Genomic DNA, 17,466 nt, shown 5'->3' with positions numbered 1-17,466 from the left:
TTTTCTAGGTACTTATATGGCAAACAAAACAAAATATTGATTTTGAGACTTGAAAAATTATTCGTTTGTTGTGGCTTTTAATGTTAAATGTCAACTTAAGCTTCTTAACAGGAATGTTATATGTAGTCCATTCAATCAAGTAAAGATGTTAATTCAAATTAAAAAGTGAATTTAATTGTTCTTAATTATAAATTTAAAAAGGGTCACTGAGGTGTATACTTACTTTTTTTTGGTGTGGTGAATAAAAACTAATTCTTCTATAATTTTTAAACTAAGCTTACGATAGCAAAACTAAAAGTTGGGCTATCCTGGGCTAACCTTGGGCAAACAAACCACGGTTTTAAACTAAGGATTTTTTCACAGGAAAAAAAAATTTAAATTTTTGGGTTTCTGATATGAAAAAAAGTTTTTTGTTGTATCTTTTGAAAAAATAGTGCAATCAAGAAAAAAAAGTTGGGCTATCCTGGGCTAACGTTGGGCAATCGAACCAAGGGTGCAAAAACAACAATTTTTTCACAGAATAAAAAATTTTTTTTTTATGATTTTTGAGGTGAAAAAAAATAATTCCGTTATAATTTTAAAACTAAGGGTAGGCTAACGAAAAAAAATCTTGGGCTATCCTGGGCTAACCTTGGGCAATCGAACCATATTTGCATTTGGGGGTGCCAGCTTCACATAGCCTTCGTATTCCTGTCTAAACACGTTACACAGTCGTTCCTCATGCAACCTCTGAATACTGCCCCTTCAAGCAAACAAGTCCGACCTCGGTCCGAATCCGCTCCGCCTGAGGCGGAGCTGAGTCCGACTTCGGCTCAGAAACTGGTCCGAAGGTGGCTCAAATTAGTATGGAAATTATAATCACCGCGAAGTCGATTGCATATGTATTGGTGTGGTGAAAATCTCCATTCCGAGAAAACGGAGCCGAAGTCGGACCCGAGTCGGAGCAGCGAAAACCTACCAGAAAGAGGAACAAAAAAGGGATGACGTTTCGCATTTGCGACCAAAAAAAGAACCAGTTTTTTTTTTTCTCTGAAACTGTTTTTTTTTTCTTTTCTTTATTTTATTTTCACAAACACAATTTTTGTAATTATTTTCTGGTGAAGGCCAGCGGCAGGAAAACTCGATGTAATTCGATAAATTGTGGATGTTGAATGTATGTGGGTGCTGGTGGCGTCAGGCTGCCGAAGAAGATTTCCTAAGAAAAACACAAAATGATTAGTTTATTATTTAAAAAATCACTGCGCGAGCACACTCACCCATATTTTATCGATGAATTCTTTTTTTGGCTTAAAATGATCCCATATTATATATAGTAATTTAATATTAAACAAGGCGAGACACGACACGCCACAAACACTGCAAGAAAAAAAATAAAATGAAGTTGATGCTTTGTTTTTCTGTTCCCTTTGTCTTTCCTTGGTCAATTTTCCTTTTCGCACTTTTTCACCACGATTCTCGTTCGACTTTTGTGTTCATACACAAAAAGTTGCAAGTGTGTGAGTGCAAGCCCGATTTTCGCGGTCTGAGGTCGGAGTTTCTTTGTTGAACTCAGTTTTCTTGCTTGAAGGGGCAATACACAATACTGTCGCAACTTCAGTTCACGTATTTCCGACACACAACCAAGCAACGAAAACTAACCATAAACAAAAAATACCAGGACTGGAAGCTCGGCGGTCAACTGACGTTTGCCTACAAGCTGCGAGGTGTGGTGAATGTCGTCAATCTATCGTTGTGTTCGTGTCCGATGTGTAGTGAATGTCGTGAATCTATAAATGTGTGCGTGTTAACGTCATTTACCAACGTGGTGGCAATCACATATATTCACAGACAGCATTGTACACAAAAGGGTTTTGGGGGGAAAGACGTACGAAAGTTTCCAGTCTTGGAATTTGTTTATGAAACTAACTATTACAACTACACAGCACGATCGCAGACGGCAGCGCACACACACACGATGTATATGTTTTTTTTTTTGTTATTTATTGCAGCTGCACAGAATAAAATTGATTTCAAGGGTGTTTAATTTAATTTTGGTGAATCCCGCTTCTGATTTATTGCATCCAAATAAATAAATAGACAAAAACACAATTAGTTTAATATTTCTGACTTTAATATCGAAAAACTAGATCATAAAGGATACAACTAATAGACCAGTGCCAATCCGGTTTTCAGAGGGCAAAAGTTGAACAAATTATTAGCAGCATAAGGGAGGTGGGGAAATTTAGGATAAATGGTATATGAAAGGGGAAAAATAAATTGCCCACAAAAAAATTGGGGGAAAGGGAGTGGGTGGGCGAAAAAGTGGGGTGGGTGTCAAAAATCATGGTATTTTACGAATTATGTCAAAATTAGACGTGCTATTGAAAAAAGTCAAATGCATAAGTTGTAGGTAGTATAAATGTCTACAACTTTTACTCAAATAGTACAAATGTCTACAACTTTTACTCAAACAATTCTTTTCTATAACCTCAAAAATATTGAAAAAAATGCAAAAATACGATTTTTTGATTTTTTATTTTTATCTTTAACAAAAATAGTTGGATTTTAACAAAACTTAGTTAAAAATTACTTTGTTATATTTTCTATCTATAAAAAATTATTTTTGAGCAAAAAGTGAATTTTTGAGCAAAAAGAGAATTTTTGGATTTTTGACGAATTTAATTTGAAAAAATAGCATATTTTTCAAACAAAAAAGTTACCGAAAAAATTTTTGATTTTTGAAAATTTTGGAATGTAATTATTTAGCTTAAAACCGTTTTTAAAAGATTGTGTGGAAAAACTATACTTTTGCTTTAAAAAATATTGAGAAAAATTGAAAAAGACAAAAAATCGATTTTTAAGATTGATTTTTCCGGAAATGACAGTAATATTGGCGAGAAATAATTTTCTATAGAAACCAGATTATACTTTTCTAATGGTCATTGACCTTTTTAATTTGAATCAAGCACTAGAATAGCTCTTACGTGCAAAGTTTTTGAGATATTGAATTTTGAACGTCCAAAACACTATTTTTCTGATTTTTGGCATGGTAATATGTCAAAAACGTGATGTGATAGAGTTTTTCTGACTTCGAATTCGAGCTCAGAGCACAAAAAACCATTAGAAAAATATACTTTGATTTCTATAAAAAAAATTTTTGACTAGTGAAATCGAACAAGGCATTCGATTTTTTCTGTCCTGTTCGGTTTCACTAGTCAAAAATTTTTTTTATATCAAAGTATATTTTTCTAATGGTTTTTTGTTCTCTGAGCTCGAATCCGAAGTCAGAAAAATTCTATCACATCACATTTTTGACATTGTACGATCAAACAACTTTGACCGTCAACCTGGGAACTCTATTTTGTCTTTTCTATTAAAAAGATAGAACGATCCTGGTTGAGATAAATTAAGCGAAATTACTTAAGATCCTATAACCTTTAAATAACTATATTATAGCCGATATACTATAAAAGCGAAACTATAAACTTGTAGCGAACGACGAAATGAAAATGCAGCGATTTTTCCCCTAAGGGTTTTTGAACAAGAAAGAGGTTTTATTAAAATTGAAAGCTTCTATTTATACATACATTTTATTGCAGTTTTTTAGAGAGAGAAATTACGTTATTTTTAAATAACATTTTTACGGCGAATTCAACAATAAGTTATTATGGCGAATCGTATAAATGAAGCGCCAAATTCAAAAATAAATGTAATAAAAGTAGTAGATTTTATTCAATTTAAGAGTAAGTTAATTATTCAAAATTTAATTCAAAAATAAGTAATTTATGATGATTTGAGCTCCAACATTCCGCCACCTTTGAAAGGATCACCTTTCAAGACGGAATCGCCGCCAATTTGCGAATAGGTCTTCGAAATGTTCCTCGTTGGGTTTTAACATCGGCGACTCTTACTCGCCCATCAGGACCTTCGATGACTTTGGTGACTCTTCCCAAGAGCCATTTTTGGGGTGGTAAATTGTCTTCGTGAATGATGACCAAGCTGCCGATAGCGATATTTGGACTTGATGTTGTCCACTTTCCACGACCTTCCAGTTCAGTGACGTACTCGTTGGACCATCGCTTCCAGAAATGAGTTTTGACAGCGTTAATTCGCCGCCACCTTTCGAGATAGCTTATGTCGGATACCTCAGTCAATAGTTCAGGAATCGCCTTGAGAGAGGACCCGATCAGGAGATGTGCTGGTGTTAGGGCTTCGAAGTCGTTTGGATCTGTTGATATAGAAGTAATAGGCCTCGAATTCATGATGGCCTCAATCTCGACAAGTGCAGTTGACAGCTCTTCGAATGACAATTTGGCGTTTCCAAGGCTGCGATACAAATGACCCTTAGCGACTTTAACTGCAGCTTCCCAAATTCCACCAAAATTGGGTGCCCTGGGGGGTATAAAATGAAAATTTATATTGGAATTAGTACAATAATTAAAGAGATTTTCTTGGTTGGATTTTTTGAACAACATATCTCGCAACTCGCTTAGTTTTGACTGTGCGCCAACAAAATTTGTCGCGTTGTCACAGTGGATGTCTTTGGGAATACCTCTACGACCTATCATTCTTTTTAATGCTCCTATAAAAGCATCTGCTGAAAGGTCTGATACAGCTTCTAAGTGAACCGCTTTCGAAGCGAAGCAGACAAAAACTGCCACATAGGTTTTATAAGGCACCTTCCCCCTGATTTTGTAGTATGTGTAAATAGGACCACAGAAATCAACCCCACAGCATAAAAATGGACGTGAAGATGTTAATCTTTCCGCAGGCAAATCTCCCATTACTTGGTCATATAACTTCGGTCGATATCTTGCACAATGAGTGCACCTTCGAATAACGCTGCGTGCCAACTGTCGAACATTGATGATCCAAAATCTTTGTCTCGTTAGCGCCACAAGAGCCTTTGGACCTGCATGGTAGTTAGAATAGTGCAAATGTCGAATAAGTTCTTTGCTGAAATTGCAATCTCTTGGAAGCAACATCGGATGTTTGTTTTCCTCTGGAATGTCAGCATGTTTCAATCTGCCACCTACTCTCAACAACAAAAGACCATTTCTGTCCTCGATAAAAGGACATAACCATTTTGTCGATCCTTGAAGTTTTGAGTTTGATTTTACTGCCTGGATCTCCTTCGCAAAATACTCCATTTGTATGACATTAACTATGGTGAGTAACGAATAATCTAACTCCTCAGCTGTAAGGTATCGACCTGGGAATGGAATCCTCAGTAATCGTAAATTGAGATATCTTTTTACGTAAGCAAAGATTCTCAAAACTTTGGTGTACGAGCTAACCTTTTCAATTAAATTGAGATAATAGTTTTTGTCTTTTTGACAAACTAAAACAGTTTTCCTGTGTTCTAGCAATAAATCTTCTGGAGGAGGAGAAGCTCCTAATGAACATGGCCACCTTTCTTCATCCTCGATCAAGAAATCTGGACCCCTGAACCAAATTGAACTTTTAAGCTCTTCCGCTGTACATCCTCGAGAAACTATATCTGCTGGATTATCAGAAGTTGGAACATGTTTCCAGACCACCTCCTTTGTTGTGTTCTGGATTTCAGCTACTCTATTACCAACGAAAGTATTTAGCTTCGAAGAATGTGTGGATATCCAGTGCAGAACTATTGACGAATCAGTCCAAAAGTAAGTTTCATTGTAGTGCTTGACGATGACCCTTTGTATTGTTACCCAAAGTTTGGATAAGAGATGTGCTGCGCAGAGCTCTAGGCGGGGAAGTGTTCTCTTCTTTGCAGGAGCAACTCTGGATTTGGCGACTAAAAGTTTCACTCCTACGGACCCACTATTGTCAATGCTCCGCAGATAAATGCAGCAGCCATACCCTTTCATAGATGCGTCTGCGAACCCATGTATCTGGAATCTGATATTGTTTTCTAGAAAAACGTATCGAGGAATTGGAAGATTTTGAATTGAGTTGAGATCTGTCATGAATTGACGCCACTCTGTCTCGAGATTTGGAGAAATATTTTCGTCCCAATCGAATTTTTCTATCCAAAGCTGTTGTAGCAGTATCTTAGCTCGGATAATTATTGGACTAAGCAAGCCCATTGGATCAAAAAGAGACGACGAAAGCGAGAGAATAGATCTTTTTGTGTATTTTGTATAGACCCGATTAGGTTTGTATGAAAAAATGAATTCATCAGCACGAGGGTTCCAAGAAATACCTAACGTACTGGTGAGATTGGATTCAGTCAATTTGATGTCCTTTGGTGTAGCTTCTTCAATTAAAGCGACATGATTGCTGTTCCACTTCGAAAGTTCTAAGCCAGCTGTACTCAAAATTGAAACGACTTCATTCCGTTTTTGACAAAGAGTATCCAAGTCGTCTGCCCCAGTTAGCATGTCATCAACGTAAAAGTCCGACTTAAGAACAGCAGCACCTTGACTAAAACGTTCGATGTTAATTTCAGCCAAATACTGAAGACAGCGAATTGCTAAAAAGGGTGCAGATGATGTGCCGTAAGTTATGGTATTGAGCTGATAAGTTTGTATTGGGGTATGTTCGTTTTCTCTCCATAAGATGAATTGGAATTTCCTATCCGATGGATGCACAAGGAATTGCCTATACATCTTAACGATGTCTGCAGTTAGCGCGTATCGATAAAGTCTAAAACGTAGCAAAATAATCAAAAGCTCATCCTGTATAGTAGGACCCACCATTAGTATTCCATTTAAAGAAATTTGTGATGATGTGCGGCAAGATGCGTCGAAGACTACACGTAACTTTGTTGATACGCTATCAGGCCTTAATACATATTGATGCGGAAGATAATAATGATCTTCATCAAGGTTTGGATTGGGAACCAGAGACATGTGACCTAAACGTTCGTATTCTTTTAAGAAATCAGAATATTGACTTTTTATTGATGCATTTTTGGATAACCTACGCTCAAGCGACAAAAATCTTCTAAAAGCAATATCGTAAGAGCCTCCAAGACAGCTAGGATGTTTTTTGAAAGGTAGTTGTACCATAAGCCGACCGCTAGGAAGCACCTTAATTGTGTCTATGAAATGCTTTTCGCATTCATTCTGCTCTTCAGACCATATTGACCGTAGACCTTGAATTTCTTCAAATTCAAAGAATTTTTCAAAATATTTATCAAGACCAAGTTCAAGTGTATTGGCTACGCACGATGCTTTCTTTGAAGTGTTGTATTTTGATTTGTATCTTCCAGATACAATCCATCCTAATGCAGTTTGTTGCAATGATGGAAGACCCTCTCCGAGTTTTATCTGACCTGATTCTAATAAATCGAAGAAAGCTTCAGCCCCTAACAATAAATCGATTTGTGACGGTTGATTAAAATTCTCATCAGCAAGCTCTAAATTAGAAGGTAGATTCCAACTGCTTACATTGAGAGATGCTTCAGGCTGATACCCAGTGATGGAAGGTGCAACTAAAAACTCGAGAGAAATTTCAAAGTTGCTATATCGTGAACGGATTGTTGATTGAGTTTGATATTTTATTTTTGTTTCAGTCACTCCTATTCCGACGATGTCAACATTCTTACGATGTTTCCTTAGACCAAGTGAATTGGCGAACTTTTCATTAATAAAATTGACTTGCGAACCAGAATCTAGTAGAACCCTACCGAGTTGAAAGCCTTCCGATGAGTCCTTGATAAGAACTAATGCTGTTGCTAAAATAACTTGTGCTTCAGGAACTTGCTCTTTTTCCATTGCGGAATGAGTTGCAGCCGATGTGCTTTGACCAGATGTATCTGAGGGAGTATCAATACCAGAATTGGTGTCTGCAGGTTGAATCCTATGCAAAAGGCTATGATGTGCTTGTTTGCAAGTCTTGCACTTATAAGACGACGGACATCTAGATACACTATGACCCTTCCCTAAACAATTCAGACACAAGCCTAGTTTCTTGGTTTTCCAAAATCTATCCATAACCGAAAGCTCAAGAAATTTTTTACAATTTGTAATTGAATGGTTAAGGTCTCGACATAAGATACAGGATCGTTGGTTTGCAGCAAGCGAAGTTTGTGGGCGATGAGGATTTACTATTGTTGGCTTTGTTGATGAATGTTTGTTGAATGTCTTCACGCATTGTTCCGAACGAATCTGCTTGCTATCTCTTGCTTCCAAATATTGGCACCGTTTATTGAGTATGCTTGCACAATCCTTCCAATCCGGCAACTTCTTATAGTCCAGTTGTTCATCCCACTTCGATTGTGTATCTGTGTCAACCTTCGACATCGCAATATGAATTATTATTGCGTTACAAATATTCTCATGTGATCCTATAGAAAGTAGGGAACTAATCAACGCCGAAATATTGTCTACCAAGCTCCGTAGAGAAACAGAAGAAGCTTTTTGAACCTTGGGTAATTCGATCAGCTGTGAGATATATTCTAAGAAAATGAGGCAATCATTATCATAGCGCTCTTTCAAACTAAGAAGTGCCTTGGGATAATTGGCTTCCGTGACTTGAAAAGCCTTAACTGTGCCAAGAGCTTGATCACTCAAACAAGAAAGCAAGTAATTAAATTTTTCTATTTTTGTCAAACTTAAATCATTTTCTACCAAATTGTTGTACGAATTTATAAAATTTTTATAGTCTGAATATCTTCCACTAAACTTTGGTAAACGTTGTTTTGGAAGATGACTAATTGTATGTGGGACTGTAGAAACTGTCATGTCTGCGATACTACTTCGTCTACCAGTACCCAAAAGCGAAAGAATTTTAGTTTTTGCGGTGATGTACAAATCTTCTATTTCACCTCTACTAGTATCTGTTGGTAATAAAACTTCTATTTTGGTTTGATATGCTAATATTTGTTTAAAATACGACTCCAAAATTCCTAGACGACATTCAAGTTCAGTTGAAGTTAGGGCGTTAGAATTGGATTCCACGATATTCTTTATCCGAGATATACTTCCTTTAGTAGAAGCTCGTTGTTGTTTTAATTCATCAAGTGTTGGTTCAGCCATTGTAGATTTTTAATTTTCAATTATTCTTTAAACAGCGACAGTAAAAACAAAAACGATTATAATTTATTGAAAATTCAATTAAATTTATTCAACAAATTAAAAATGCTAGGTGGCAACCCTGTTGTAAAGAATAAAATTTCCCAACAAAAACTGTCCCAACAAATTAAATCTCACGGCGAGTTGAATTCAAAGATAGATTGTGAGAATTGAGATTAATCCAAAATCCAATTTTAACAAGCGAATTTATTCTGTACTAAGAATTTCTTTTCAAAGCATTGAAGGTTAAACCTACGAAAAGGCAAAAGTTGTGTATTGCATTTCAACGACAAAAAATGCTATTCAAAAAAGCTCTATCAGTGAATTGATCATGAAGCAAAATCTCCCCCGACGACGACGATGATGGCGATGATGACGATGATGACAACGTTGACGACCTGGGTGATGGTGTATTGGCGAAATGAAGATCGATGCACTGATATCAAGTTGAAATCGAATCAGGTGTGTATACCATGGAGATGTTATGTGGCTACGATAAGAGAGTACGAGCGAATAGAGCAAAGCGATAAATGAAATCAATGATGTTGTGTGCCGAAATGTTGATCTGTGCACTGAAATCGAAATCAGGTGTGTATACTATGGATCCTATTTGTGGATTGTAAGTAACGAGAGAACGAGCGAATAGAGCGAAACGATATTATGCAATGGTGTGGTGAGTGCGTCAATGGGTTAGTTTTCGAAAATATGTTGGAAACGAAAGCTTTTTAATATTGTGTGTGTGTGTGTGTGTGTGTTTCGCCCAAAAGTGGATCGTAAATACACTTTTGTGGATTTTATCAATTTTTACGTGATGAAAGCACCATAAATTATGCGGATGCTGATTATGGTTAGCGAATGAATTTATGTTCGATATATGTTATTTAGTTTATGTAGTTTTATATTTAAATATTTATTTATGAAATTTATTTATAAAGCAGGATATGTTGTTCATAGTTTTATTTAAATATAGTTAGAATATATTTTATGTGTATAGTTTAAATATATATATATTGTATATTTGAAGATTTAGGTAATAGCAAGTTTAAGGTCTTTTTTGTATGTCGAATGTGCGTTTTTTTTTTTTTTTTTATTATTATTTAGCTTTTATGTTGTAATTAGCTTTAAAATTAGATCAAGTAGATGCTGGAACAACGCACATTTGAATAAAATTCAGACCGGACATACCTGGGTGGGAATTTTTATACTTATTTCCCACAATTTTCTCTGGCTTTTTAACCTGCTGGTTCGTCTTCTTCTGGGATGATTGATGAGAGTTCTCTCCTTGGATTTTGTTCTCCTTTCTCCTGGATTTTAGCACCAACACCATGCACTCGCGACACGAAACCGATAGCGCGACGTAACCGATGAAATTTTCACTTTCAATGCACTAATTTATAGTTTTTTGATTAAGTTTATAGTTTTTATAGTCACTTTTAGTGCAAGATATATATAAGTTTTCACACAGAATTTATTTCTTTTTAAATTTTTTATAGGAATTTATGTCGATTACCACTTTAAACACGTTGGGCGCCAAAATGTACGATCAAACAACTTTGACCGTCAACCTGGGAACTCTATTTTGTCTTTTCTATTAAAAAGATAGAACGATCCTGGTTGAGATAAATTAAGCGAAATTACTTTAGATCCTATAACCTTTAAATTACTATATTATAGCCGATATACTATAAAAGCGAAACTATAAACTTGTAGCGAACGACGAAATGAAAATGCAGCGATTTTTCCCCTAAGGGTTTTTGAACAAGAAAGAGGTTTTATTAAAATTGAAAGCTTCTATTTATACATACATTTTATTGCAGTTTTTAAAGAGAGAGAAATAACGTTATTTTTAAGTAACATTTTTACGGCGAATTCAACAATAAGTTATTATGGCGAATCGTATAAATGAAGCGCCAAATTCAAAAATTAATGTAATAAAAGTAGTAGATTTTATTCAATTTAAGAGTAAGTTAATTATTCAAAATTTAATTCAAAAATAAGTAATTTATGATGATTTGAGCTCCAACAGACATGTTAACATGCCAAAAATCAGAAAAATAGTGTTTTGGACGTTCAAAATTCAATATCTCAAAAACTTTGCACGTAAGAGCTATTCTAGTGCTTGATTCAAATAAAAAAGGTCAATGACCATTAGAATAGATAGAAAATATAACAAAGTAATTTTTAACTAAGTTTTGTTAAAATCCAACTATTTTTGTAAAAGATAAAAATAAAAAATCAAAAAATCGTATTTTTGCACTTTTTTCAATATTTTTGAGGTTATAGAAAAAAATTGTTTGTAGACATTTATACTACCTACAACTTTTGCATTTCACTTTTTTCGATAGCACGTCTAATTTTGACATAAATCGTAAAAAAAAACATGATTTTTGACACCCACCCTACTATTTCGCCCACCCACCCCCTTTCCCCCAATTTTTTTGTGGGCAATTTATTTTTCCATTTTCATATACCATTTATCCTAAATTTTCCAACCACCCATATGCTGCTAGTAATTTTTTTATTTTCAAAAATTATTGGCACTGGTCTATAAACACGGCCGTTCATCACAACTTCTAGACTGACTCTCTCGTTCTTTTTCTTATTTATGTTTTTCTTTGGCAGTGTTGCCATGTAACATGTTTTTTTTAATATGTAAATTGTTTTGATTTAAAATAGGTATCTCGATGTCGTTTTTTTTTTTGTGCAAAATCTATATAGAGAAAGAGAAACAAAAAAAAAAAACACGTTGTATTGTAATAATTTATTTTTTGTATTCACATTTGGCCCAATAATTATGTGGGTGACTGTAACTATGTCCGATAAATGTCAGAAAGCGAACAAAAGTTGAGCCTAGCTGAACTTTTGCTCACAGCGTCACTGTGAGCAAAAGTTACACAGATTTCGTATAGTTGAACTTTTGGCAGTTGTCAAAATCGACGGCACAGCGTGATTGTGTTTCTGCTTATACAATAGATGCTAAATAGGCCAGATTCAATTTTCTCATCAAAATAAATTGGATCAAATATTGTTATTCAGTGCCAACATTGAATTCAAGTTGACTTGAAAGAAAAATAGATAGGTAGGTACATACATAATGTACCTATGTCTACAGATTCAGGGGCCCAACCATAAACAAAAAATACCAAGACTAAAAATTTTCCTACGTCTTCCCCCCCAAAACCCTTTTGTGTTCAGTGTTGTTTGTGAATATATGTGAAAGCCACCACGTTGGTAAATGACGTTAACACGCACACATTTATAGATTCCCGACATTCACCACACATCCAACACGAACACAACGATAGATTGATGACATTCACCAAACCTCGCAGCTTGTAGGCAAACGTCATTAGACCGCTCAGTTTCCAGTCTTGGTATTTTTTGTTTATGGGCCCAACCATGTAATTCGCAAATTCTGAATTCAGTAATTCTTTAAGATTTTAATACGCGATAATCGAACAGCTCTAGTTAGGATTGCCAAAATTTTTAAGAAAGAATAGAGTAGGTACATTTGAAAAAAGAAGAGTACCATATTTATTTCAAGTCTTGAAAATGTATTTTTTTGTTCTTCTTGCAGTACATAACATTTTTTTTGTTGTTTTTAACATATGTGTTTGTGTAGTATATAACTCCAAACCTTCAAATTCTAAATTCATATTTCTTTATTTACTATCTAAAACCTTTTTTGATTTTTGTTTTAATTTTTCAACAAAACTTTGGTATTTTTTTGTTTATATTCGTTCAGTAATCTTATCACAATTCTGTAGAGACTTTTATTTCAAAAGTATATCGTACAGATCTCGGAATATTAACACTTCAATACAACCATGTCGATCAATTTTTAATTCTTTTTTCTATTGAGTGTGATTTTCAAACCTCGTTTTCAAACAAATTTTTTGAAAAACCAAAAAACTTTTTGTACATTCTAAAGGTACATTTCAAGACGATTTACAAAAAGGTCATAATCAAATTGGTTGCGGCCGGCGGCGGCGGCGGCACGCGCGTGGGTATATTTCGGCCCCATAGAGAAAATACCAAAACGTCTCTTTTGATATTTCTGTATAAATTATTATCGATAATACAACGATACTTGGCACTACTGTTTTTATCGAGACAAAAGTAAACTCCATCTTATTCTCTGGAGTTAGCATTCCGAGATTCCGACTACTGTAACGATATCGATACGAGATGCTTTATACGACAAATTGAGTTTATCACTTCGTTTCGTATCTCATACATATATCGGATGATTTAGTATTGAAATTGGGATGGGGTCGTTACTCGTATGTTTTGTATCTCGTATCTCGCATATTTTGTTACTTCAGTACCCAGTAACGAAACATACGAGTAACGATACTGTTTAGAAAGTAACGTTTCGTTACTAGTTACTGAAGTAAATACCCGCATTTTAGTAACGAATACATTCGATTTGCTACAGCTCTAATGTCAAACCCCCCAAAATACGAAAATTGAAAGTAAAGGGTTCAAAATATATGGAAAGATTTCAAGCGGTGGCAACATTTTTGACTGTTAAATACATGACTTTTTACCAGATTTAAATTATTTTGGCAGCAATCTTGACACGCACGCTTTTTTGTTATACGTCTATAAAAAGGTAAGGAATTACTCTCTCTAAATCTATTAAATTTTTTGAAATTGAACTCAGGGTTCAAAAGTTATAGCCAGATTTCCTCGCGGTGACAGCGTGTTTAACTGTTGAATACATGACATTTTACTAGTTTTAAATTATTTTAGCAGCCATCATGAGACGCAAGCCTTTAAATCATACATCAATAAAAAGGTAAAGATTAACTCTATTTTATTCATTAAAATCAAAAGCAGGGTAGATAAAAACAAAAGTTTTACCAACCAAAATTCGTTTATTTCAGAAACGACATAAGTCCAGCGACTTTAAAGTCTTAAAAACCCACTTAAGACTTGAAAAAAGTTTATATTTTAACGGTTTTTAAATGCGTCCTCAGCTAGATTATAACTTGGGTATATTCCAAATTTGAAGTGTTGTGGAATTTTTACATAAAAACAGTTTTTTGTTGCTCCTGAAAAGTAAGTGATCATGAAAATGCTAGTCGGTTCAAGTAAACTTGATATTTGGAAAACCTGTTCGGGGTCACAAGTGGCAGCGGTGGTGCGATGCGTAGTGCATCGGCCTCCCAACCGCTAGGTCGTGAGTTCAAGCCCAGCTCGGGCAATTTTCAAAATTAATTGAACATAAGCGACTTAGCACCACTGAAAGGAGTCTGATGATCGGGTTGGTCCCCGTGAAATAGCTATAACTCCAGCCTATGAACTTGGTGGTAACACACACAAGTTGTTGTTGTTCATTCAAAACCTTCAATATAAATTGATTACACAAGCAGCTGCCCTGCACGTATTGATGAAAGATATACACAAACCTCTTCTGATAATACAAAGTATTCTATTTTTTGCTTGAGTTTGGTTGACGATTAAAAACGCTGTAGTAGTTTTATTGTTGTAATTGTTTTTTTTTTTATTGTTAATCTACATTTGGAAGTAAAGTATTATTTTTATTTATTATTTACCATTGCAACTATTTAAAAAAAATAAATTCTGTAAGACGGCTAGGAAGTGCAAAAAAAAAATATCTTTGTTTTTCAAATAGAGGTAAAGTTAAATTTTCCTCATTTTTCAAAAGAAAAGTTGATGTTCTTTCCGTTATCCCAGCTATTTCTTTAATTTTGCTCGTGGATAGGGCTGAATTCCAAGCTTTTCTTATAAATTTTCTTTTTTCCTGAGGTGCTAAAGCTTCTTTGGTGCCTCCCTTGAAGTTTTTACCATAGGAGGCACTGTCTAAAAAATAAATCCTCTCGAAATGGTAACTTCGTCCTATTTTTTTGGAAATGGTGCTTATGGAAACATAATAAGTTCTTAAATTTTAAGAATTCTGTTCATAAACGAATTCGAAAAGTTTTGAACATGTTTAAGAAAAGTTTCTTAGATTTTAAGAAAAGTTTCTTAGATTTTAAGAAAAGTCTCTTAGATTTTAAGAAAAGTTTCTTAGATTTTAAGAAGAGTTTCTTAGATTTTAAGAAAAGTTTCTTAGATTTTAAGAAGAGTTTCTTAGATTTTAAGAAAAGTTTCTTAGACTTTAAGAAAAGTTTCTTAGATTTTAAGAAGAGTTTCTTAGATTTTAAGAAAAATTTCTTACATTTTAAGATTATTTCTTAAATTTTATGATTTTTTTCATAAATTTCGTTAAAATTTAAATGAAATGTTGCTTAAATTTTATGAAACAAATCATAAAAACTATGAATTTTTCTTAAAGTTTTATGATTGTTTTCATAAAATGTAATACACTTTTCATTAAAATGTATGCATTTATTTATATAGATGCATATAATATACATTACCATTCCAAGCATTTAATTTGTTCCTGAAAAAAATTGTATTCCAATCAAACAAACAGCCAAAGAAAACAACCCAAAATCTAAAACAAACAAATGAAATAATTTTTAAAAATAAAAGAAATGATTGAGTTTAAACGTAATAAAAATGTTTTATTGGTCACTGTCACTATACATTAATTTTTAAATTTAATTTTTCTTTTTTAATTGATGCATCATCTGGAAAGATAAAAAAAAGTTTGTATTAGTAAAATGACTATGTACTATTTGGTTTAAAAAATCGAAATAGAAGGTAGAATTATCTTTTACCTTATTGTAATCGGCAGCATTAGGTTCTGCAGCTGAAAGAAAAAACAATACAAAATTGAATAAGTTGAGGAAAAACCACAATTTAAAAATTTAAGTAGATACAGCATTTCAGCATTATATAAAATAATATGAGGAATGTTGATAATATTACGTTAAAACAAAATTTAAATTGAAGATTACTCACGTGCGTACTCGTTTCACAAAAGTATCTAAGTTATGTACCTATAACAAAAAAATTTTAAATATATTTAATATATAAAAGAAAGAAATCTTTAACAAATTATGTTTTTATACTTATCTGAGTATATCGGGAAGAGGCAACGGGAACCAACAATAATTTACACTTATTTACACAATAATGTCTTATACTCTTCAAATTTGTTTACGTGGTTTAAAATGCTTAACACTGTTTATAATAAATATTGTTTTTTATTCACAAACATTGATGAAAAAATACATAGACTTTAAGAAAATATACTTAAAAACTCAAAAGGTAAGAATTTTTTCATAAATTATATGTATACTTTCATAAAATTTAATGAATCAATTCTTAAATTTTGGAAAAAATATGAATTTCGAACTTAAGAAGTATGAACAGATTCTTAGATTTTAAGAATAAGTTCTTAATACCGAATGCAGGATAACGGTAAAATGTTCAATTAATGAAAAAATACATTCATTTTAAGAAAAAATACATTCATTTTAAGAAAAAATACTTAAAAACACAAAATTTATGAACTCCTTACAAATGTAATTTTAAAAATAGATTTTTCTCAATTTTAGAAGGGAAAAAAGTCAATTTTAAAAATTATTTTAACTCAAAATACAACTGAACGGAAAATAATAGTGAATTTCATTCATAAAAGTATGTCCAGATTCTATGATCCAGCAAAATATTCTTTCAAATTGGAGCTAGAAGTTTATGAATTTATTCATAAACCTTCGTATTTGTTCTTAAAAAAAATTCATTAAAATTTTTTCCATAGGAAAATTTTTATGAAAACTGATTCTTAAATTTTATGAATTTTTCTTAAATCTAAACTTTTTTTTAAGAATTTGTGCTTAAATTTAATGAATTTTTCTTAAAAATGTATGAATTTTAGTTTATGAACAAGATTCATAGTTTTTAAGAATAATAATTTTTTCAGTGTAAGAAGTACCAATAAATCCCACTCACCCACTATTTCTTTTTGGTTTTTCTATTAAGAACTAAGTAACCATTCTAATGAATACAATTTTGTTGGTTATTCCTGTACACACTTACAAAAAAATAAAATTTAAGTAAAAGAAAATTGGTGCGTCTAACCATGTGAACCGCACTGTATTTTTAAAGGTGATGCCATTTTTTTATGATTGTAAAGCATATTTATTTTAAATCATTGCTAAAATTTTAATTTAAAGCATGATATTGAGAAAATAAATCATGTATGTCACCTGTCAAAAACGTGTGTAAAAGTTCTATTTCTTAATAAAAACTAATTATTCTGCCTGTCTTTTTTCGTGAATAGCAATAGAGTTTTTATTTATTGAGATTTTTCAAGCATTTTTTAAAACAATTAAGTATATCTAATCATAGAATATGTTTACGGGAACATAAATTCAAATACTATAAAAATGCATTTTCTTCATCACTATTTTGACCCACTTTTTGCAGAAATTATAGATTTCTTTTTAAAAAATCTTTCTTTTTTATAGAATTTTATCTATTCACATTCATTTGTTTAGAAAAAAAGTCGATTTAACGCGAGTTATTAATTTTGTCCAGCTAGTCTCGTGGTTGGCCACACTGTGCA

At 33.1% G+C, this 17,466-nt stretch overlaps 2 protein-coding genes across 6 annotated transcripts in view; one reads left to right on the top strand and one right to left on the bottom strand.

The window, feature by feature from the left end:
* The window catches only part of LOC129906660 (mucin-17), a 470,057-nt gene that overhangs the window by 34,731 nt on the left and 417,860 nt on the right, over window positions 1-17,466 (top strand). The gene's annotated exons all lie outside the window — the stretch shown is intronic.
* On the bottom strand, window positions 3,813-8,945 carry LOC129909829 (uncharacterized). The gene is made up of 2 exons (XM_055986939.1): window positions 4,810-8,945; window positions 3,813-4,371 (listed from the first exon to the last, which is right to left on the bottom strand). Exons 1-2 carry the CDS (start codon window positions 8,943-8,945, stop codon window positions 3,813-3,815), a joined length of 4,695 nt encoding a protein of 1,564 aa, XP_055842914.1.

This window comes from Episyrphus balteatus, chromosome 1, assembly GCF_945859705.1.
Source record: "Episyrphus balteatus chromosome 1, idEpiBalt1.1, whole genome shotgun sequence".
In the NCBI taxonomy this organism is placed as follows: Eukaryota; Metazoa; Arthropoda; class Insecta; order Diptera; family Syrphidae; genus Episyrphus; species Episyrphus balteatus.
Note: the sequence above shows the minus strand (reverse complement) of the source record. Positions and strands in the feature narration are given on the sequence as shown.

What these genes read in the sequence shown, in the direction of transcription:
- LOC129909829 (XM_055986939.1), bottom strand. Translation starts at nt 8,945, where the DNA reads ATGGCTGAACCAACACTTGATGAATTAAAACAACAACGAGCTTCTACT. An exon ending in GCACGCAGCGTTATTCGAAG is followed by an intron (nt 4,372 to 4,809) that starts GTGCACTCATTG and finishes TATACCCCCCAG; the next exon opens with GGCACCCAATTTTGGTGGAA.